This window comes from Manacus vitellinus, unplaced genomic scaffold (genome assembly GCF_001715985.3).
Source record: "Manacus vitellinus isolate BGI_N305 unplaced genomic scaffold, ASM171598v3 scaffold_37_pilon, whole genome shotgun sequence".
In the NCBI taxonomy this organism is placed as follows: domain Eukaryota; kingdom Metazoa; phylum Chordata; class Aves; order Passeriformes; family Pipridae; genus Manacus; species Manacus vitellinus.
This window is the reverse complement of record NW_021940517.1, coordinates 6,181,645-6,205,338: the sequence shown is the minus strand read 5'-3', so window position 1 is coordinate 6,205,338 and position 23,694 is coordinate 6,181,645. Positions and strand designations below refer to the sequence as shown.

General features: G+C 38.8%; 1 protein-coding gene across 1 annotated transcript in view; it reads right to left on the bottom strand.

Moving 5' to 3' along the window:
• DISC1 (DISC1 scaffold protein) overlaps positions 1–23,694 on the bottom strand; it is a 172,853-nt gene that overhangs the window by 106,139 nt on the left and 43,020 nt on the right. The window contains exons 6-8 of the mRNA XM_018077458.1: positions 22,914–23,149; positions 7,309–7,363; positions 1,986–2,088 (exon numbers count right to left, since the gene is read on the bottom strand). Of these exons, the coding sequence (XP_017932947.1) occupies positions 1,986–2,088; positions 7,309–7,363; positions 22,914–23,149 (394 nt within the window). The remainder of the gene's footprint in view (positions 1–1,985; positions 2,089–7,308; positions 7,364–22,913; positions 23,150–23,694) is intronic.

Sequence of the window (23,694 nt, the reverse complement as noted above, 5' to 3'; positions counted from 1 at the left end):
TGCTCACTGGTTTTGTCTTAAGAAGAAAAAAAACACACCAACATAAAACCTCACCTATTTTTCTCTCTTCCTTCCTCTTTGTTCTTCTGCATTTACCAAGTCTTTTCTCTCTCACTTGTTTCTCTGCTAGCTGCAATTCACTCTGTATCCTGGCTTTTCTGATTTTATTCACTTCATGCTCTAAAACTGAAATATTTCTATTTTTTTCAGATTTTTTTTTTACTTTCAGGTCTTCAGAGAAAAAATTCTCTTTTTATTCTTGTATCTCCCCTGTATCCTCTGCATATAACTCTTCATTTAACACAAGCAAGTGCCACCATATTAACTAAAAGTATCTGTACCTTAAACGGAGGTGAAGAAATTACAGTATCCACTGTCACCAAATTATCTTTTGTCCTTGATTTTCAAACTGGTGCCATCCAGAATTCTGCCTTAGTAACAAGTTAGGATTGTACCATTCACAGTCATTAAAATTCCCTGAAGGAAGAGTTTTTCAGAGCAAGAGTGAAAAAAGAAATAGTGCTTCTTATCAGTACAAAGAACTTGCACAGATACTTAAAAGCATAGAAAGGCAGTCACAGTGAAAACAGTTTATAGAAACAGCAGCATTAAATCGCCTTTTGAATTCATTCCTGAAACAACCAACCTTTTTCAAGAGCTAACAAGTATAAAATACTGTTATGAACGTCTTGGAAACCATCCTCAAGTTGTCATTCACTCTCTCAAAGTGTCAGACTGAGATACAGCTTTCCTGGCCAAATGCTTCCTTCTAGCAGCATGAAGCAGTTGCACATTTTGTTCTCAAGAAAGCCATAGAATGGCTGTGGAAAACTTTGACCCCATTTCTGAGAGTTAGAAAATTACCTACATTCAGGCAGCCTATGGGTAAAGAAGGACAATTGCTCAGCTTACCTCTTACAAGTGGACAGAGAAATAAAGAGGATTTCAATTTCAAAAAGGTGTTATGAGAAGTAAGAAAACTGAGCATGTTCAGCAGCAGCAGAAGATCTGGGCCTTGATTTCCTTTCAGATTTTGCTAAACCCCGATGTCATCCACTTCTGGCAAACAAACCATGTGACACCGCACAAGGTTTCATTTTAAAATAATTCATGTGTGTAGTATAGATTCTTGTATATAATTGAGAAGGTAAATCACCTGTGGAGAGCTACATATCTCACCTTGACATGTATCAAAAACCCTTTAGCCTTTCTTTACTTGGTGTAACACCAGAAAACTCCTTGTACTCCAATCCACATTCCCTTCTACTCAGCTTCCTCTCTGAGGCAGGTGTCTAGCAGAGAGACACCTACTTAAACATTTGTAAACCATTTGCTGAATTAGGAAACCTACCTCTTTCAGCTTTCAAGATAAAGAACTGTGCTTCATCTTTTTTCCTTGGACAATAGTGCAGCAATGCCAAGTTTGGGGCATGTAAAGCTGTTATATATCAGACGCTGTAACCACATTTCAGTGTTTTATTGGTGCTAAATAACATGCATGAGTGCACAAGGACAAAATTGCTCCTTTGCTGCCAGCAATAGTTGTTTAATGATCTGAACAGCAGAAGCTGCCAATTATTGTATTCCATTTTAAAGCGTCATTTAAAGCCACACTCGTAATTTTGATACCTTAGTTATACATTTATAACTTAGCCAGAGACCTCTAAGCATGTAACTTGTAGAGTCCAGGAACAGCTATGGATAATTATATACCAATTTCACCTATGGAAAAATAACATGTCTATTGCACGTTTACTGCCTACCGCACAGCATCCTCTCTGCCAGTAGTTCCAAACTGCAGAGAGGGGCCTGAAATACCTTACACAAGACATGACACAACCCCATTCTGCTAGACTTGCCATCATTTGAAGGCATGTACACAAGCACATTAACAACTTTTTAGGAAAAGTCTGTAAAGAAGAGGTCAGTAACTGCTCTGATACAACCCTTATCAGTGTTAGTCCTTCTCATCACTTAAGACTTACCTGAAACAGCCAGCATTTTGGCTTCAAGTAGAGCTGGTAGCTGAGTCTCAATATCACTCACTTTCCTCCTCAAAGTACTGCAGAGTTTCTGACTCGTGCAAACCTAAATTGAGGCAGACAGCCATGATATAGAATTCATCCATGTAAAAGTATAAGGCAGTTCAAATGGGGCTTCAAATGTTCTTAGTTTACAGACACGACATAACATCCTGCAGCAAGCTACAAAAGCCTAATAAAAAGTGATGTCTTTACAGAAATACCCAAGATGAATCAAAATTTCCAGGCTTTGCTACACATTCTATTATAAAAATAGGGAAAGGTATTAGAATTATTTCCTGTATGAGAGAGGACACACTGCACTACTAGGTGCTGAGGGTTGCACACAGAAGAAAGGTCATTTTACAAATTCTGTACAATTTTAGTATTAACAGTGATGCTTGGAGTGGAGCATAAATAAACCAACATTTAGAGACTAAAGTGCCATAACACAACATACAGCAATTTTTACACAAAATATACCCTGCTCCACATCTTAACTGGAAAAAAAAGGCAAAGCAGCCTTATTTCTGCAGAGGCAATAAATAAGGCTATACCAGCTTGATACTGTACTTTGTTTCACAATCATGAGACACAGATGACTGGGATTCAGGTTTCTGACTTGCCCTCTCTTTTGTTTGTTTTCATCTTTTTAACTGAAGGCCCCTCAGCGATCAATCAGAACTGGTATTAAAAACATGGAGAGAGATAGGAGAGAAAAAAATACATCAAGGAAGTTCAGACGTTTCTGTACTTTACGTTTCAGTGTACACTGCCACCTCAGAAGGACTGAGGTGCAACATACACAGTTCATACAACTATCACATATTCAAAACCATTGGGGTTTACTCCACATTGCATTATTTGGGAAGGAAAGCAAAATAAACAAAAAGAAAAAAATCTTTCATTGAACTAAGGCAAAACCCTTATTCTGAAGGCAGATGTCAAATCCTTGCTCAAAAGTGTAGCTGACACTTAAGAAAACATTGGAACCAAGGGTAAAGCAATAGTCAAGATAGGCAGAGGTCAGTTCTGAAAAGATGTGATGTGAAATGAAATCTCCAGAGAGAAGTTTCCCTGCCTTCCTTCACTTTTTTTCCTCCTCAAAAACAAATGCCATGCTTATTAACAGAAGCACATCTCTTACCTCACTTTTTAAGAGCAAAAGCATTATAGTTCTAATGGATTATCTGTACAATTAAAATATAGTAATTCAGATCTGACACTAACTGTAAATCCTTTTAAATTAATAATACCCTCTTAGTTTAGCTGAGATTACCTCTTAATCATAAATGGGTCATACTTTTTCTTGAGTCAATAGAACTATCCTCCAAGCAGTAACTGATACTATCTAAAGACTTCAGAGTCATCCTATTAATTTAAAAACACATATCTCATCATTTCTGCACCTATTACAATTTTTCAATTCCCACATATCTCACTTTGTTTCAGTACCCCCTTCTAAGTGACTCACCAACTAATTCAGTCAAAGTATTTTTAAATCCCCAAACCTGTCAGAGGTGAATAAATGTGCCCAAAAGAACCTGAAGGCCATTTCTGTCTCCCACCTCCAAAATAAATCTGAAAGTTTTCAATGACTTCTTTCTAAGCAGTGTTCTCTCTTTAGGGACACTGAATGGCTCAGTGAATTGCAATTAGATGGGGAATCTTTCAGCTCCAGGAAAACTGCACGAATATATCCCATGCTGGTAGTAACTTAAAGTCATTAGGACTAGACAGCTGTTTGGCAATTATGCAAAATAAGCTGGGAGGTTTAATCAGTTTATAGTGAACACTGTCCAGTTTGTAAGCACTACTATCAGAACAAAGCTTGCTGGTGCTCTTTATTAATGGACTAAATGCAGGGACCAGAGGCTGAAAGGCAGTTCCTCCAACTCAGAGATGATTCTTCTGGAACATGAGCTAAGAACATTGCCGAACCTCTGCTTGTAGCTATGTCACATGTATTCTACAGATAAATGAACAACATTAATCTTCAGGCCCATCATATGGCATAGTTCAACAAAACTAAATGAGCAACTGGGAAAGACAAAGTAATATCCCCTAAACTAATAGCCCTACTTCCATATTGCATCAAGTCTACTCTACAAGCTCCAGTTCTTCTCATTTTTTCTAATTGTTTTATCTTAATAACAGATATTATTATTCATTACAGGAGCTTATTTGGCCACTAAGGAAAGGTTATTTCTTCACTAACAAAGATGGTGAACATTCACAATGCCAGTGTTCTTTGCTCCCAGTGAACACACCATCCTCCTCTACCCAGTCTGACTGCAGGTGCCTGGGGCCCCAGTGATGACCTTTTCCTGTTCTCAGCGCTCAGCTCTGCTGTGTCCCACAGACCAACAAGCTTGAAGTCTGAAAAAACTCCCTTTCAGTTTCAGGGAAGTTTTTTTACAGCCAAGTATTACTGTATCTATTTTAAAATTCTCTTCAGTGGTTTGTGAGGGTTTTTTAAAGCAGACTTTAAAAAAAAAAAAAGGCTCTTGTTTGGGAATATACCTTACAAATCTCTGTTCAGACACAAATTCTTCTCAAAGAAGCAGTCTATCTGAAACCAGTAGGAAGCTGGTTAGCAAAGATGTGTGCAATCAAGATGAAAAGCAGCAAAATATCAAAAGCAAATTTGCCCACTGTCATCCTCTTCCATCTTTCCAGCATATGATGTTAATCTAGAGCAGCAAAAACAGGGACAAGGACAGCGACTAAAGCACTGGAATTTACTCTTCCTCCAATCATCTCAAGAAAAAAGAATTTTGAGTAACCTTCACATTTCTTTACAACAGCACCTTGGAAAAGATAAAGAAATTCTCTCAACACTGCCTGAAGGAAGGAACAGTCCACTTGGTTTCCCACACAGCATAATCTTGCCATTAGTGAAAGCAGATAATAATTTCTGAAGGAAGGTGGTGAATAAGAGACACTGTTCCCTTCATTAGCAGGCAAAACTTAGCTTTTGCAGCCAAGGTTGAAAACAACACAGATGAGGCAGAAAAGGCCATAGAATGCCAGTGGCACAGAGGGAAAGAAAGGACTTTTGACAAATGAGTGTTTTCTCCATACAATAAGAAGGTTTAAAAGACCAGCTCTATTTATTTTGAGACGAAAATAAAAGGATGAGACAATCTGAATAAACTACATAGTAAATTACTTGGAGGAGTCTCATTACATGCTTCATATTTATCTTCTCTAATAAATAAAACCCATCACACAGAAATAGAATGAAACTGAAGTAATATTTTATCTATTGAAAATTTAAAGAAATAATCAAGCTGTGAAATTCTACCTTGCAGACTTCTCTATTGTTACCCAATGTTTCAGTTCTTATTGAAAAAGTATCCAGACACTACAGTTGTAAAATAAAACCTCAAGAGGCACATTTTCTGGGGAGAAGGCAAATTCTCTAACTTCTGTTTTAGTTTGCAAATAGCTTTGAGGTACCGAATGACTTGTTCATTTTAGTAGATGACCTGTATGTCAGTTACAATAATTTCCTTGATACTTTATTCATAGTCATTTCAAAAATACAGGAGGAAGCATCATATTATAATAGTCTTATACTAATTTTCCCAATATGTGGGCATAAGCAAGGAATAGAGAAAATAAGCTTAAAACAAAGCAGAAGAGAAGGAAGGACGATCTTTTTAACAGTGCATACTAAAAGCGTTGGTCAAGATGATTAGGAAGAACAAATTATAAAGGATAAAACTTTTACTGATTTAGGTGAGTGCTACTAGAGAAAGAACATGAAAAATAAGTTTATTTCAGACCATAAATTGATTATTGATCAAAACCCAGAAATATTTTCCACTCCCTGTTTCATATAGGTGAACTTACTTAGATGAATTAGCTAGAGTAAGTGGATCTTTTTTTTCCTAGAACATTCATGGAGCAAAGATGCTGTGTGGCTCACTGAGCTACTCCAAAAGAAAAAGAAAACTTTAGTATTCTCCTTCTTGAAAGGAGGCCAAGAGAAATAAGAAAGTTAAAGGAAGAGTAGTAACATTTCCAGTTAAAAACAAAAGTTATATTAAATATGCCATATCACTTTTCTTTGTATTTTACAAGGAGTGTGAGAATGAGATTGCTAGCTAGATTATTAGTGAAAGGGCAGGGAAATGAGGTTCTTAGTTTATGCTTTTCCCTTCATACCAACAAAGCCAGTTAGGTAGGAAAGAAAGAGGTTCTTTATTAAGAGTGAAAACATTCAGCTATGACCAGAGCTCACTTTTATTTCACGAAGCTGAGGAGTCTGATCCTGAACAGAGACCTGAGCAAGAGGACTGATCACCAGCAAAAAAGCTGAGAAAGAAGAAATTACTCCATCCGCTTCTGTACCAGGGTGAATTTATGCTGATACTTTTGGTCTGTGTTTGGCCCCAGCCACCTGCAGTAGTTTATATTCTCCCTGCCAAGTTCACTGATAGAACAGTGAATTCGTCCTCGGAGGGAGAACTTCTGTATAAACTGTTTTAATTGGTGTTCTGTGATTGGCTAATTGTCCTCCAAGGTCACTTGAAGGAGAATTTGAGGAGGAGGAGGATGAAGTAGCGCCCCCAGACTCAATTAAGAAAGACCCCCAAGGCATACTGCGCGTGCGTGAGGGGATTTCCAAAGTTCTCGCGCACGCACAGAAGAGACGCACTTACATAACCGGGAGGTGGGACTGAGGGCCTCTGGCTGGGCGGTGCTGGTCACACCTGGGAGGTTGTGGTCACTCAGTTAATTGTATAAAAGTAGATAGTGCTTTCTTGGAAGACAGCTAACTTCACACCAAGGACAACGTTGCCTTTTGGCGGGGACGCCTGCCAGTTTGTGAACTTACTGACTCTCCAAGGATGCAGCTTCTGCTGTGGGTAATTACAGGCATGCTAGGTCGGTAAGATAACTTTATGGGCAACAGCTGGGTAACTGGGGAGGTCGTGCTGAGGGCTTATTTCTCTCCTCCTTCCTCCTTTTTGGGTTTGTTCATTTTGTTGGCCACCTCTTAGTAATAAATATTGGTTTTTGTTAAGCTTTTAACAGTGTCATGGTTTCGAGTTTCAGTATGTCTCGAACCCTCCCTAATACACGCTTCCCTAAGTATTATAATCTCAGTGGCCTGCTCAAATATAAAGTTGAGGAGGGCTTTTCAGTGTATGCTTGAAACTACTTATGTACAAAGTCTTTTTAGAAGGAACACTGCAAAATAAACTTTCTAAAACATGGACAATTTACTATGATCTGCTTCTGTAAATATTCTGAAGAACCGAAAACATGTACTTACTTTGGCAGTAGTTTCTTTAATGGACATGCTGAACAATCGTTCTTTTTCCTGAAGGCTAGAAGGGATTGAAATAAAATAAAGTTGACTTCTGCTCAACACGGGCTGCTACACAAGACACATTTCCATAGGGAAATAAGGCTTTAAGATGACTTGTACTAACACAACAGAGCCAATAGCAAGAAAAAAAACTAGATGTAGTTTCAGTGTTGTTAGTGACTAACCAATACGACCTTTACAGTTATTTATGAGTATATGGATTTTACTTACCGTCTGAGACACAATTAAGATTATTTGTGTAATCATGTCTTAGAAGTCCCTGGCAGTGCCCAGGACAGGTGATTTGCTAGACTGTAATCCAAACACCTAATGCAAAGGCATTTCTAACAAAAACAGTTTGCAGCTTTCAACTCTGCTTCTCCAGTTTTCAACTCTGCCAGGAGAAGTTCAACTACAGTCACTTGTTCTCAAGGTAACTGTATGTGAAATACCATTACTCAGTTTCTTTAGATCCTTAAAACCTACCAAATATTTACCAAATTGATTCAACAGTGGGCTGAAATTGAAGCATCACACTTATACGAACAAAGTCAAAGTTCTCTTCCACATTTATAAACAATTAGGTTCACTACTTTTATATCATCGAATCTAGTGTAAATCTGTACCTTTGGTTCCTGTAAATAAATTAATTATTTGCATTTTTAACATAAAGTTCAAAAAATCCAAGTCAAATCAAACATCAGGAGTTAGGATAGAGATTATTTTTGCAACTTAATACTTCCCTCCCTCCTACTTAGGAGGCATACGCTTTTATACAGTGTTCAGTCACTTTATCACACACTATTTTCTTTTCTGTCAGACACCTCAATTCTGTGTACATGACAGTCAGAATTCCCCATCAGCAGCATTTCAATTTTTCCTTTTACCTGTGTTATAAAAACCGTACTTCTTTCACAACCTACTGTTACTATGCTTCCCAAATAAGAACTATTAATTTATTTCTGAGCTTTTCTTTAGTCCTTGATGCTGAAACATCCAAACATTTCAGAAACATCACTGGGTTTATTTCAGTGATACTCTTGCATGATAAGACAGTGTTGTATTCATTTTACAGGTGGAAGAAACACAACTCACTGTTATTCAGAAAGCACGTTAAGACTGAGTGCTTGTTTTGACATGTACGCATTTCCTGCTGCCTACCTCCTCTATACATTTTATTTTTCTTTTGAGAACATGCTCCTTCTTATTTTCCAAGCACAGCATTTACTGAGCCCTATTTCAAGAGTCAGCATTTATATGGGTCTGAATCCCAAAGCACCTGAAGTTGGACTTGCACTCAATTGCTGATCATCTACAGAAAGGCTGGCTGGACCATCTTACCCAGCTGCACACAGGAGTGAAACAGCCTCAGAGGCAGATTTCAGCATATCATTTAATCACATTAATGAGACAGCTGTTTGCATTGCTTTCCCTAATATTCTGCTTCATGGAACACACACCTTTTCGATCGACAGCCCAGCAAGGCCAGTCACCTCATTACCACCCCAGGACGCAGGGGTCCCTCCAGCTCCAGATGAGGTAGCCCCTCAGAAACAGCTCATGACAGTGTAAGTCAATGCCTATGTAAGGCAACAAACAGAAATGAAACTAGCTAGCTACGTAAAAGTGGTTTAATTACATTTCCCACACAACAGTCTCAAATTTCTCCCTTTTCTACAGCAATATATGTGCAAAACAGAAAGTATTACATGTGTAATGATGCCATTATCAGCTTCCTGCTTGCCTCTGGGCATGCCAGGGGGAATGAACTATTTAGCCACTTCTTTTCTCATGCTTTGGAGCTCCCAGTGACTTTCAGCATCTCCCACAATTGGCATCTGAGCTGGTCAGGTTATGTAAAAAAAAGATGAGCTTTGTGTACAGATGTCAAGGAGGAGCAGCAAGGCTGCAGTGTGTAATTGAATGAATAATGGGTGACTGACCCAATTGTGCTGAAAATGCCTCATAAAATTCAACTCTAAAGACCCAGGCCATAACAAAATGTAAAGTGCAGTTATAGCCAGAAGAACAACAGTATATAGATGGCAACTCTATTTAACAAATCCCTTCCATGTGCTCTTCCCCTTATCTGTTTACTTTCCTCAAAGAAAGCCTCCCCGCCTGGGGTTCATACAATGTTTCACTGCTCTGCAGAACTCACACAGCTAATGGGAAGAGAGATCAATTTTTAACTTCCTTTAAAACAATACATCCAAAACAGCATTACAAACTAAGTCTGCATTGCTAACAAGGATGCACAAGCCCACCCAGACTTTCAGGACCAGGTGCTCAGTGGGAAACAACACCCTCTTTAATACACAGATTTCTTTTTTGAGTCTCTATCAATTCACTGAAAGAAAGGTAAATAAAGAATCAAATGCTGCTGCTTCAATGACAGAAGAATTATAGTTTTAAGAGAATTTTGCAGAGCTATAATTTTAAGGGATTTTTTTAATTAAACTGACCTATATCAATAAAGGGTATCACTAGTAAGTAATTAATTTGACCAAAACTACTGATAGCTGCATTAACCACAGACTTGAATCTAAAGAATCCTTTTGTTACAGTTGCAGCATTCACACAGACTCTTACAAGTGTATTTTTATTATTTATGGTATGAATTTCACAGTAGAATCCTTTTTCAAACCCTTGTTAGCCTTCAGAGCTACACCATAGAAATCCTTTATCCCTTTTAGAGATTAGCCCAACATACGATGCACACACAGCAATCAAAACCATGTAAGAATCAGCCATAGTTACGAACTACAAACAGCTTTTAACTACATTTATTCCCAGGTTGTTTTCTTCTACCACAAAACACCACCACAGAGAAGCCCCTCACAAGCTTTCCAATTAACTGACAAGCTAATGACCCGCAAGAGAAACCAGGCAGTCAATACTGATTCATTCTACCGACAAAGAGCTTTAACAGCCATGATCTGTTACATGTGACTTGAACCAGAAAGAGTATTTTCTTTTACAAGCACCCTGGAGCATCATATTTCATTTTAAGAGGGGTATTCTGTCTGCATAAAAGCTGCTTTAGGTATTACTACAAGGGTAAATGGCTTTAGAAAGAGCTCCTTGGAATAACACTAAATTCTTGCCTTGGAAGACATCCATAGTTTTGACTCATTGCTATTCTTCTCTGACAGAACAGCTAATCAAGAATTTGACAGCTTGTCCTCACAATCTTAGCAATCTATTATAAGGACCATTTAGAACTTACTTCTCAAATTCAGTATAAGCTAACTCCATCACAGAGAAAGCAAAGTTCTTGACCCAGTTGATGGAAGGGCTAGAATAAGACAGAAATTCAATTAATGCAAATTTAACTGAATATGCAGGAAAATAAAGGTTTTTAACACTTGCAGAACCCGCAGCAATCCATACATCATGTGCAATTTTTTCATTCATGCAGATGCCACATAGGCCTTTCATTTAAATGACTTGCAGTGGACTTAGACACATTAGGATCTGTAATGAGGACAGAAGAAGAGGAATGCAGACTTGCTATATCCTAGGGTCTTACTGTATACATGCTAGACCAAAACAGGAAAGCAGGAGCTGAGGAATGATGTAATTTCTGGATGATGAAGGAAGTAATACTTTGACATAACATGGACTTCAGCTGGAGGGTTGCAGGAGGATGTGGGAATGCTGCATGTTCAGGAGCTCAGGTTGATCTGGCATGTAACAAGAGACAATGGGAAAAATTTTAAGAGCCAAACACTTCAGGCAAGCCACAGCCCCTTATTGATCCCATTTTACTGACCTTAAAAAAAAAAAATAGCTACCAAGTATGTTGAATTGTAATAACACAGAACCTGCCGAGATAATGATGTTCGTAATTGGGAATGGTGTGCAAGCTAAATAAAGGAAGCCAATTCAATGCAACGGAAGAAGACTAGGAAACAAGTGGTCTGGTTCACACATTCCTCACTCTATCGCAGGCTTCCCACATGACTGCAGAGGACATTAAATGTCATGATATAATAGATAATGTTTAAAATGCCTTTTAAAGAATATTCCAAGAAGTTATGATTTGCAGGCAGGAATTACAGATACTATGGAAGTGGCTTTGTTCAGAGGAAGGCTGACTAGCACAATACTGGGAAGAATGGCTTTCTACTAAAGGAAAGCATGTTTCTGAATGTCTTTCCTTCTACTTTTCTAGCATACTTTCCTTTGCATACCAGGCTATTATGTATTTATGTTTTGCTTCCTAAGAAAAAATTAAAAGAATGCAAATGGGCAAAAGGCAAGTCATGCTGTTCTACACATTCAAGATATACAAATATACACACTGCTTAAACAGAAGCAGTTCCTGTATAAGTAATAACATATACAGAGTAACAAAAAAATGTAGTCAGAATGCAGTTTCCATATCTGCACAACAGAATATACCACACGTATGGTACCAGTGTAAAACAAATCCTGTACTGAAAATTCTTATTTTTCATAGAGAAACTAAGCTGCCATCTCTGATCCCTGCCTGAAGATCATGAAAGACAAGAGTCCTTTAACAGTAAATATTCTCCTTTACATTACTGTCACCTAAAAAATTACTGAAGATCTTATTATTTAACTCCCTATCTCCAAACGACAATATAGTGCTTAAGCAAAAAGCACTTTAGTTTCTTTAAAACTAAGCACAAATCAGAATAATTTAAAATTACTCAAATCTGAATTTCTAATTCAAGAGCAACATCCTAGAAGCCCACATTCATATTGTATGCATATGAGAAAGCATGATGGGCTGAACCCTCAATTCGTATGAATATGTATTCCCTCCTCGATAAAAATCAGCAGATTTAAACAGTTTACAGTTTGAATTTGGCCAGGAGTAAGGACACTGCCTGCAAAGGATAACCTCATTTTAGTGATCACAGCCTGCACAGAACATGGTTTTTACAATCTTATGTCTTCTAATATGATTCCTCCTTCGATTCTCAAGTCACAAGAAGCTGTACTGTCTGAGATGATGAAAATATCCAAATCAAGCCCTACACTTCTAATCTTGCTTTTAACAGCAAACAAAAGCTGACCTTCAAAAAAAGCTTTTGTCCAGTCCTTTGCAAAAGGAATCAGAAGTGATACTTCAGGAACATTTGGTGTAAACATCTGTGACAGTCTACATCAAGCCAAAAATCCAACAAAAATCTTAAGTCTAGGGACTCTGCTGGGCCTTTAGGGAAAAAATCTACAATATAAAAAACAAATCAATCAATAACTTCCTTGTATCTTTACAGTTCCCTCAGTGGGAATATCTCAGAAAGTTTTGAAGACAAACCAGAAAACAAAGCTTTTGAATAAAACTATACTTAACAAGAGACAGCTTTAAGCTAGACATGTACAACTGGGACTAAAGAAAAAAAAAGAAAAAAAGAAAATATGCTTGTACCCAAAGTTTTCTTGAGTAAAATCAACAGATTCATTCCTTACAGATATCATGCACAGATTTTTACCAGGACAAGACCACATTGTTGCTGGTCTTGAACTTCTGCTCAGGAACATTCAGGGCTAGATTGCATGAAATGCACTAAGGTAAACCAGCACTTTTTGTTTTCTGAAATTCTTTACCACAAAGTTTGATTCTATCTAATCAAGGAAGACATTAGATAAGATTTTCATTCTATGTGATCTGTTCATAAGCCTGTCTGGGCTATATCTGAGTATCACCATACCAGGAAAGCAATTTTTCAGTCAAGCACGTAAGTTCCTTTTCATCTCTGTGCAATGATCCATGGGACTTTAAACAATGAGATTTTCACAGCAGTACATCTCTGTAATGGGAAGCAAAATCATCCTTTAAACATAGCTCAGGGTTTTCTAAACAACTCTGATTTTTCCTTGGATAATGCAGTCCACAGAAAACTTCTATATTATGAGAAAGTTAGTTAAACAATTATAAAAAACACAAAATATCTGCTGAACTGATGTGCTGAAAATCCAATTTCTCTGTCTAAACCTAATAGTACTCTTGAGGCATGGACTTTTGACACTAAATAGGAGAAGAGTCGTGTTTAACTTATACTGAAAATGAAAATTCTGTCAGTTGCCAGAACTAGTCACCTGAATTAGAAGTAAAATGCAGAGTCTTACCTTGGAAAGCTTCCAACTTCAAAAATTAATCTAATCTGAGACAAAAAATATCAAGAGAGGTACTTTAAGGCGCAGAAGCATTGGGCCTTCTGCACATTTCAATCTACAGAGTTCTCCAAGGGTTTCCATATGAATGGGAATACAAATGAGAACTCAGAATTATGCACCAAGCGCTGAACCATCAGAGAGAGAAATTTTGCTCCATCAATTTGCTGCTCTTCTAGCTATGACTTGTAGAGCAATATTTCTTCACTGTTGCTTTAAGTATTGCTTCAATACATGTGCTTCCCCACACAGAATTTATCAAGAGGCAGAACCAGAAGCACACTTTCCCAACATCTGTATGACCTCAGCTCACCAACAACATTTCTCACTGACTCATGGGTTGCTGGGTGACTGCACTTGTCTTCACTGACTCTTAAAGAGTTATACCTATATGACCATAAAAACTCATCATCCTGCCCAGCTCTTGCATACAGTAAGAACTCTAAACTGAGATGGCTCTTGTCTGCTGCAGTGCTGCCAGCCACTAGCCCCAATTAGGAGGCCTGCAGAAAAATCAGAACATTAGATGACACTTCACATTTTTTTATAAGAATTATCATTAAGGGTTTTTTTTTAATGCCTGCAATGGCAATGAGGCAGCACCTCAATTTTGCATTTGATAATATAAAATCATGGAATCATAGAATCAGCTGGGTTGGAAGGGACCTCCAAGATCATCAAGTCCAATCCTTGATCCACTACCACCGTGGTTGCTAGACCATGGCACCAAGTGCCACATCCAGTCTTGCCTTAAAAACCTCCAGGGACGGAGAATCCACCACCTCCCTGGGCAGCCCATTCCAATGTCTGATTACCCTCTCTGTAAAGAAATTCTTTCTAATATCTGACCTAAACCTCCCCTGGCACAGCTTAAGACCATGCCCTCTTGTCTTGCGTGGGAAAAGAGACCAACCCCCACCTGGCTACAACCTCCTTTCAGGGAGTTGTAGAGAGTGAGGAGGTCTCCCCTGAGCCTCCTCTTCTCCAGGCTGAACAGCCCCAGCTTCCTCAGCCTCTCCTCATAGGACTTGTGCTTGAGTCCCTTCACCAACCTAGTTGCTCTCCTCTGGACCTGTTCCAGCACCTCAATATCCTTCCTGAACTGAGGGGCCCAGAACTGGACACAGTACTCAAGGTGTGGCCTTACCAGTGCTGAATACAAGGGAAGAATCACTTCCTTGGACCTGTTGGCCACACTGTTCCTGATGCCATTGGCCACCTTGGCCACACTGCTGGCTCATGTTCAGCTTCCCATCACTCCAAGAGAAACCATCAGTTCACAGCCACCTGGGAATGCTGATGGCATCTTTAATGATTCCAAGCTCAGTTTTCATTGCCATGCATTGAGAAATCTGGTCCTGTAACACACTATTCAGAGCGCAAAACTGGCTGTCTGTTCGAACCAACCATTCGCATAGTGCCGCATTTCCCACCACTCTTGTGCCAGCTGATGTTGCAGGGTACTTGAGGCAGTTGTTGCATCAGCTGCTACCCAAAACAGGAGCATCAGACCGAAAACAAAGGCACAGTCAAACACCTCAACAGCAGAAGCAATTCACATATCCTACCTAATACTTTTCCCAGATTTTCTGATGTATTAATAGATGCCCATTCTTCTGCCACATCTGTCTGGTGTGCAAAAAAACTAGGGCTTGCCCAGAGCAGCTGCAATTATTCTCCTAAGAATAACATCCATTTTACTTCACTAGCTGAAAGAGTCTGTCCCTAGATGTTGTTGCTAGCTATTTCTCTTCGTTATATACAAACAAATTTAGTATTCTACATTGATTGGGGCAGCTGGTCATTTTTCTCTAAAGAGAAATAAATCTCACTGTGTGCATACCCAGAGGAATCAGCACAGATGTAGCCTGGGCTTTATAGGCTGCTACGTCCCACTGGATGCTGTTCAAGCAAGCAGGGGGAACCAGATGCTCAGCAGGGAAAAACAGATTCCTCATTACACTGCACATGTGGGTACTCAAGCAAGTGTTACTCATCTTTCTGCTGAGACTTTTTCCTTCTGTTCGGAAGGACGAAAAAAAATGCCTCTAAAATTGCTCCAAAATATTCAGGTTGCCAGCAGTGGTTCTGTCCTCCAAGATGGAAGACTTGCTTTCTCCTTTCCCTGCTGTGTTTTTAACCCCTCTTGTTCTTCCCAAGGAAGGCCAGTGCCTACAGTGTGGGAGAAGACATTGCAGAAGCCCTTTATCCTCTCTCCAACAGGGGTCCCCACCAGACCCAGTGGGATCAGAATCCCTATGAACTTCAAAGTCACGTTTGCACCTTCACAGGAAGAAAATTCACTTCACGTGCTGAAGCACAGGCATTGTATGGCATGCCAAGCTTTCAGTACACTGTTACTCCTAGAGTTTCTGCTAAGAGTGAGAAAATAAAGAAATAAAACTACTTGCCCATGGAGTCTACCCTTCAGCCCTAGGCAGAGAACAAAGGAATGAAATTAACCCTAGGTAGAAGACAAAATGGAGAGGAAAACACCTATCTATCTACAAAAAGAAAGTTGAGCCTCCTAATCAGTCAGACAACAAAAGATGAAGCAGACCTCTTCCTTCACCTATGACTTGTCTTAGCCTCTCACAAAAGACTATAGCCAACTTCTTTGAGAAGGCTGAGATGATGATCTCATTGAAACACAAACCCAGTTGTGGGACTAGCTGAAAATAAGACAATCCTATTATCAAGGCTTGAGTTATGACATTTGATAAGAAATGTGGAGTTTCCCTTCAAAAGCCCCTTGGGGTAGAGGAAGCTGGCTGTGAGAAGAGTCCCTCTGAAGGCAGAGTCCTCCTCAGATGCCAGGGAACATCCTCTCTTAGTTCTGCTCCTCAGCTGCAAGCCCACTGCTGCAGGTTTTGTGAAGGCATAGCCCACAAAATAAAATGGATCAACTAAACAAGATAACTACAATTAAAAAGAAAATAGGGCTTTCTACCATCTTCATTATATCTAGCTATAATAGCAGCAGTGGTACCAGCTGTATTTTAAGAATCCTGTAATCATATTTTGGCTCACCTCATGTAGCATAGTCAAAGACAGGTTTCCTATCACAGAGAACAGTGTTAAAAGTCTGTGTTAAGCTCTTAAAAAATAAAATCTGAGCAGCCTGAAAGGGCCCTAAGTAAGGCAGTAAGGCAAATACTCAAAATGACCTGTGCATTCTCCTCACATCAGAGAACATGATCTATCACTGATGGAAATTAAGTCAACCCAACAGACCTTAGGGGGCAACTGAAGCTGCTAGAAGGTTCCCATGCACAGAAATTACAACTGGCATAGAAGTGAACAACAGGGAGGGCAGTTCTGCACAGCAGTTCTGGTGATGTACAGCACTTCATCTGATGCAAACAGTTTTTCAATTCCTGCAGACTTGCAAAGCTAAAATAACTGAACTAGTGAGGTGACTGAGCGCTCTCTCTTCTTCACTCTTACGACTTGATGATGAAGCTCTAACTGTGGTGGACACTACACAAGTGTCCTGTCTTGGCTGCGTATCTAACAACTCAAGACAGTCATTTCAGCATGCATATCTACAGAAAGGAAATAAATAAGGTAAAGTTCTCATCTCTCATTTATCTATTTTACTCACTTGCATTCCTTTTTAATATCATCCTTTCCCCGGACCTTTGGTATTTTAGAGGAATACCATGTGGACAGATAGCATGGTGTAGGTGTGACAGAAAGAGGTATTTTTTAAGAAGGCGAAAAAGAAGAAAATTTGCCATACAAAGCTGGAAACAGTACAAAGGAAGGAGTCCAGAAGGTTTATTCTTTCACACAGTACAGGAGCAAGAATCTTACAGAGATTAGAGACATATGCACACAACACACAGGCTTACACCACCATCAGTGAACTGTAACAGTATCTGGGAAGGCAAGTGGCTATTGGGTAGGGACAAGTGATAGCAGGAGGAGGAAAGTCTGGCCAGAAGGGAAGAAAGTCTTCCTGCCAAGGGAGCACCACAGGATTGCCGACATTCTTCCAAGGCAAAACTTGATGATGCAGCACAGGAAAATCACCCATCAAGTAGAAAACACAGAAGTAAATAAAGTTGCAGGAGAAGGTAAAAACAACATTGACTTGCTGAAATTGGCTCCATGTGCAGCCAGTCCCAGGATCAGCTAAAACCTCCTCAGTGCCAAATGAGGCCAGAAGAAGTTAGAAAAATCATGCAGTGCGCTTAGAGGTCTACCAAACCATCAGGGTCTTCAAGGAAAAACTTATAACACAGCAGGAGTCCCTCCTGGAAAAAAAAAATCATGAATATATTAAAAAAAAAAAAAGTTTAGATCATTTTTGCTTCTAACCTACCTATCAACATCACTTTCTACTTGTAATTAAGAACTACTATGGTTGTAATATCAGGAAAAACGGAAAACAACAACAATAAAAAAACTTCAAATAATTCAAGAAGTAAATCCAGAAGACTCCAAGAGTATGTGGCATTAAAAGTACAATTCGGTTCTCTGCTGTTCCACATACAGGCACAGCAAAGAGTCACGAACATTAGCAGCCTGCGCACTGTAATATAAATTTTCTGATGCCATAAAGGCACTTCATCCCTCTGTTCTTTGTATTTGTGATACTCTTATATTCCCAAAGGATATTTTTGATATGTAGGCATTGTCAGAGAAATAGTCAAATTAAAACTCAAACCACACAGTAAAAAAGGACTTTCCTAGACATGATTGCATGTTTTCTAGCAAACAACAGATATCCTTTTGAAAGAATGGATTGCAATTTGCTTTGCTACTTTAAAGCTAAGATTTTTATTGAAAGGCTGATATCAATAAACATGGCGACATTAAGGCTTACTCAGTAATTTCATGTAGCTTGCTAACTTCTAATTTGACTAGAATGTATTTTGAAGATCAACAAAAAGCGTACCAAGCAGTCTCTCCTAATGACAAAACACGACAGCCCATTCTAAATGCTACTTTCCTACATTACTATGTAAAATTATATAAAAGCCTTTTTTCCTATTTTTCCCAAGTAAACCAAGTTCTCTTAAAAAACACACCTGATCAGGCTTTGCCCTCAACTGAAGTTGCTTTGAGTACATTCCAACTAAAAAGGTTTACACCCTGAGCATTTGTATTTCACTTCAAATTCATCTTTCTCAAATGAGCTCCAAGCATCACGATAGCAAAGTGAACTGGCTACATAAGTCTTCAAGTTCAGTTTCTTGCAGCACTGGTCATACTGTAATAACTAATACATATCAGTAGGAAATTTCCCTATCTTCAGAAATCCCGCACAGCCACTGTAGAACAAATTCCTATTAATTAAAAATCATTCCATGCAAAAAGTGGAAGAGGTGGAGCATTCAAATATTTTTAAAGGTAATTAATTGAATTTCTTTCAGCCAGCAATCAGTGCACAGACAATAGTCCAGATGGAACTTTGCAATTTATTTTAAGCACAACATGCTGTATGGACACATGCATCTGTAGATATGGATAAAAACAAAGAAAACGCTAAATGAAACTAAATATGAACTGAAGTATAAGAGATTTCCCCAGATTTTATTGTGGCATGAAAAAAAAATAATCAAAAAATACCTCCCAAAAAAACTCCCAAAAACACAAACAAACCAAAAAAAAAAAAAGGAAACGAGAGGTACTGAAGTCAGTCAAATAATTAATATGGTCTTACTTTATAATTGGGAAATTCAACTTACACTAGTTAAAAACACGTGTTTCTGAAATGGTGTCCACTTCATTAGCAAATAAAGAAATTATATATTTTGATACCTTTTGCAAACTCCAGCAGAGAGTGCCTCACACTGAAACACTCATACCTATTTTCCCTCTGATTTCAGTATGTTGCCTTTAGTTAAAACACTAGCATGTGTCACAGTGCACACAACACCAGCCGGTCCCACCTTTTAAACACATCTCCACACAACCCCATGCAAGTGAAGTGAGTTTTTGCCCTGCAATTTCCTCATTTTATAAAAATGATTACACCCTTTAGCTTACCAAGAGCAATTAAGCCTCTCTGGATGAGCACAACAACCACATTCTGTAGTCTCAATCTCAATAAGAATTCCCTGTCAAAGTATATTTCTTTGCCCATTAACTGGCAGGTTTTAACCCCATCTTCCAACAGCCCTCAAAGAAAGGTCCCAGAGTAACATGCCTAACATTTCTGAATTATTCAAACTCAAAGCATGCTGTAGTTGTTGACAAAGGCTTTTTGTTTTCAAAAAGTTTACCACATACCAAAGACAAACAAGACAAAATAAAGAATATTCCTTAAAAAAATAACAATTGACAAGAAAAATAAGCTTAGAAACAACGCTCATCCCAACGTTACATTGACTCACTCTCTTCTTCCTTCATACTTTTATTTGGGCAACTCTTCTTCGTTTTATATGTTCTCTCATGTTCCTCAAAGTTTGCTTCAATATGCTGTATTTAATAGCATTTAGTTGAAGAAAAATAATTTTTATTTTATAGTGAACTGCAAGCCACTGAATAAAATTCATTACAGCACAGATTGTCTTAAGAGTGCTTTGCACTAGCTCTGCCTTGTTACTCCAATGTGATACAATTCAGGTAGTCAGCAAATATTTATGCAAAAACACATTATAGCAGTACTTTACTGACTGGCACAACGCTGTCGGAATAAATACATAGTATCTTGCAACCCAATAGCCAGGAACTTGTAATGTACAGGCCATCAATGCTGAACAACTTTCCACATACACACCGATCTTCAGTATACATTCATAAGTAATAGAGCTATCTGTGTGAGAAACAAAAACTTTGGAAAACCTTTTTTTTTTCAGCAATTATTCATAAAATAAAATGCATGTTTCCAGAAAAATCTCTTAAAGACTAAATATCCCAAGACTTTGGAATTTAAAAGTAATATGCTGAACTAGCATCAATTAAGTATTTTAACCTGTTACCTAACATACAATACTTCTTTCACAAGAAGTACTGATTTAGAATAAGCCAATGCAAGTTGCAACCATGGAAATTCTGGCTAGATATGAGACAGAGGAAAAATTCATAGCAAGGGTGATGAAATGTAGATGCCTAGCAAGGCTACAAAATCTCCATTCTTGAAGATATGCAAAACTTGGGCAGATGGAGCCCTGAGTAGCCTGATCTTATTTGGAAACTGTGGTCCTGCTTTGAGCAGTTTAACAAGATGACCTCCTAAATTATTCTAGAACTGTATGACAATGTAGGTGATGCCCACAGGCACACAGGACATATACCCACACCAAATGTCTTACTATCTGCATGCTGCTTTTTCATCTTACAGAAAGAGAACAGAACACGACTGGATGCAGACAGAAGATCACTGTACCTAAGATATGATGGACTGCATAGCTTTAAAAGGAAGCCACCTGTCACTTAAGCTCACTGTCAAACTGAACAAACTCTCACTGTTAAATAACTGCAGCCGTTGCAAGGGCATTTTCTTCTCCTCAGCCATTCCAAATATATAGCCTGCCCTGAAAGAAAGAATTAGCAGAGAACCCTCACTGGAAATGTGGCTGCTGACCACCAAGTTGGGATGCTTTCAGCTACCTAAAGTAGCAAGTGGTTTGGGGAAAGAAATTTGAGAACCAAAGGCAAGGAAGTGGCCAAATCATAAAGTCAAGTGGTTGAGTCTCACAGCTGGACTGGAGATTTCAGTCTGTGCTCCCAAGACAGCTTGTGCACTTTCCAATAGAGTAACAGACACAGCATATACAACACTCGGGCAGATTTTAATTCAAAGACAACCACCATCTTCTGCAGAGAGGAGAGGAGCTGCTCAATAGACAGTAAGTGGTACCTTCAAAAGGCTGCATCAGCCAGATTGTGACATAGTCCCACCAGTTCACTTTGCTTTTAAGTTATGAAGAAGGAAGGGAAAAAAACAACCCCAAAATCAAAACATTAGCACTTAATTGAGGGACTGTTGCCAACTCTCTCAAAAACTACAACCACCAGGTCTCTCTCATCTAGTTGAGTGCTATAATTATTAAACTTCTCCACTTTCCCAGAGTCAGACTCCTCTTGCCTGTTGGCTTTTGCTAGATTTCTACTTTTGCATTCCTGGATACAATAAGGCCCAGCCTAAGAACTGTGATGGAGCATGCTCCCTGCCAGGACACTGAAATCCTTGGCAGGTAAGAGCTTGCCCTGAGTCTGTAGGTTCAGATCTAGGCAGGCTACAGAGGACCTCAAACACAGAGCTTCCCCATTCTGAACCAAGGACTCTGTCTCCTACGTGACCATGCCATAGGCAGGCATTTACATCACTGCCATCAGTTATGGTCAGAAAAGGCTTTGGGGTTTTACACAAACACCCTACTATAACCTGAAATAGGAGATTTAAACTGTTCCCAAAGGCTCTCACAGATGCCTAAGTATGTTTACTTGTGCAGCCCAAACCAGCATTTTTGCATCCTTTATTGGGTCTAACTGAGATGGGGCTAACTTACAGCCCTCACAGTGCTGTGCTTTGCACTGGTAGCTAGAAAGTTGCTGATAACACACCAGTGTTTTGGCTATTGCTGAGCAGTGCTGGCACAGCATCAGCACTGTCTCTCCAACATTCTGCCCTTCACCCCCCAGTAGGCTGGGGGTGGGCAGCAATTTCTCATGAACATTAATATCAAACTAAACCCAATAAACACGAAGGGAGAAAAGAAATTGCAAGCAACATAGTTATTGCTTATCTGGGAGAAATACAAGTTAGCATAAACAGGAATTTTATTTTCTCAGCAGTAGTATCACTTTCAAAGTCCTATCACCAGCGTCCAATTGAGTCTAGGGCCCAAGTACTTCTATTGCTTTTGTAAATAAAGATGAGGTTATTTCCAAAACATTATCAAGAGTAGCTACTTTTCCATTTAAGGAACCATATGCTGTGCATGTAACTGTAGGTGTCCCAGAAGTATTCATGCTGCCTCCTTTCCCCCACTACCTCAAGACCACTGTCTGAGCTTAACATTCATCACATCGGACTTTATTATGATTATGAGTTTACTGAAGCAACATCTCTGATATTTATTTGAATGGTGCCTAGTACACACTTTCAGGTTGTGAGAAACGTTTTAATCACTGCATTATAATAAACTGGGAAAAAAAATTCCACCAGTTAACAAGAAGATATGGTGTAAACTGATGATAGGTATTAACAATTGATGGATGCATATGCTCTCTATAGGTAACCCTTTATCATAAAAAAACATTAAGTGCAAGACCTTCAAATAACTACAACCCCTTCCTGAGGAAGTACATCAATATTAGAATTTCAACATCTCTTAGAAAATTTTCCAGAGTCTGAATGCAGCTAATTAGCTGGCACTATCACAAAGAAAACAACTGACAGCCAATTCAACAGAACACTGAGGAAGATACAAGATTCTACATCCAAATTGAAATTTAGATACCTCTTTATTGTTCCTGGAAGATCTAGACTGAATGGAATTTGATAGGAGGCTGCTAAAGTGTCATCCACAGCCTTGCTTATTTCCTGCAGTTCTCTCAAAGAAATGCAGCCAAGTAAAGCAGCCAGTTCACAGTCCTGTGACTGAATAAGCCTATCTTGTTCTTCAATTTCTCTTCTTAGCTGTTGATCTTTTGCTTCTAATATGGTCAGTCTTGTTCGGAGGTCTTCAATTTCTTTCTGCATAGAACAGAGACCAGAGTTTACTATATAAACCCTGTTAAAGAAACCCCTCTGCCCCTAAAAAAAACACAGTACAAGTCTCAAGAGTTAGCATGAATTAAGTCTGTACAATTTAGCACAATATTAAATGAGAAGACATCCTTTTGCTGACATGCAAAACTCTTACGTTGGTTGTATTTAGAAACTCCAGAGCTTCCAACAGTCTGAAAACTCCTCCCTTTCAACACCAAATTCCAGGTTTCTCTTCCAACACTCACTGTCAGCCATCTTTTACTTTTAGAATACACAGGTATTTCCCAAGTTAAAAATTTTCAGGAAAAACAAACAAACAAACGAATCTCAGTTCAACCATATAACAGAATCTCACTCTACAGACTGGCAACTGAAGTGATCTGTCCTTCTGCAGAATATCCCCTCAATGGTTCCTCTAGGCCTCCAGTCCAACATCAGGCACAGGATGCAAGTGGAGAAACACTGACTAACTGGACAGCCCTTTTGATAATTAACACTTCATTTTAATTAAGAGCACAAAAACCATCTCT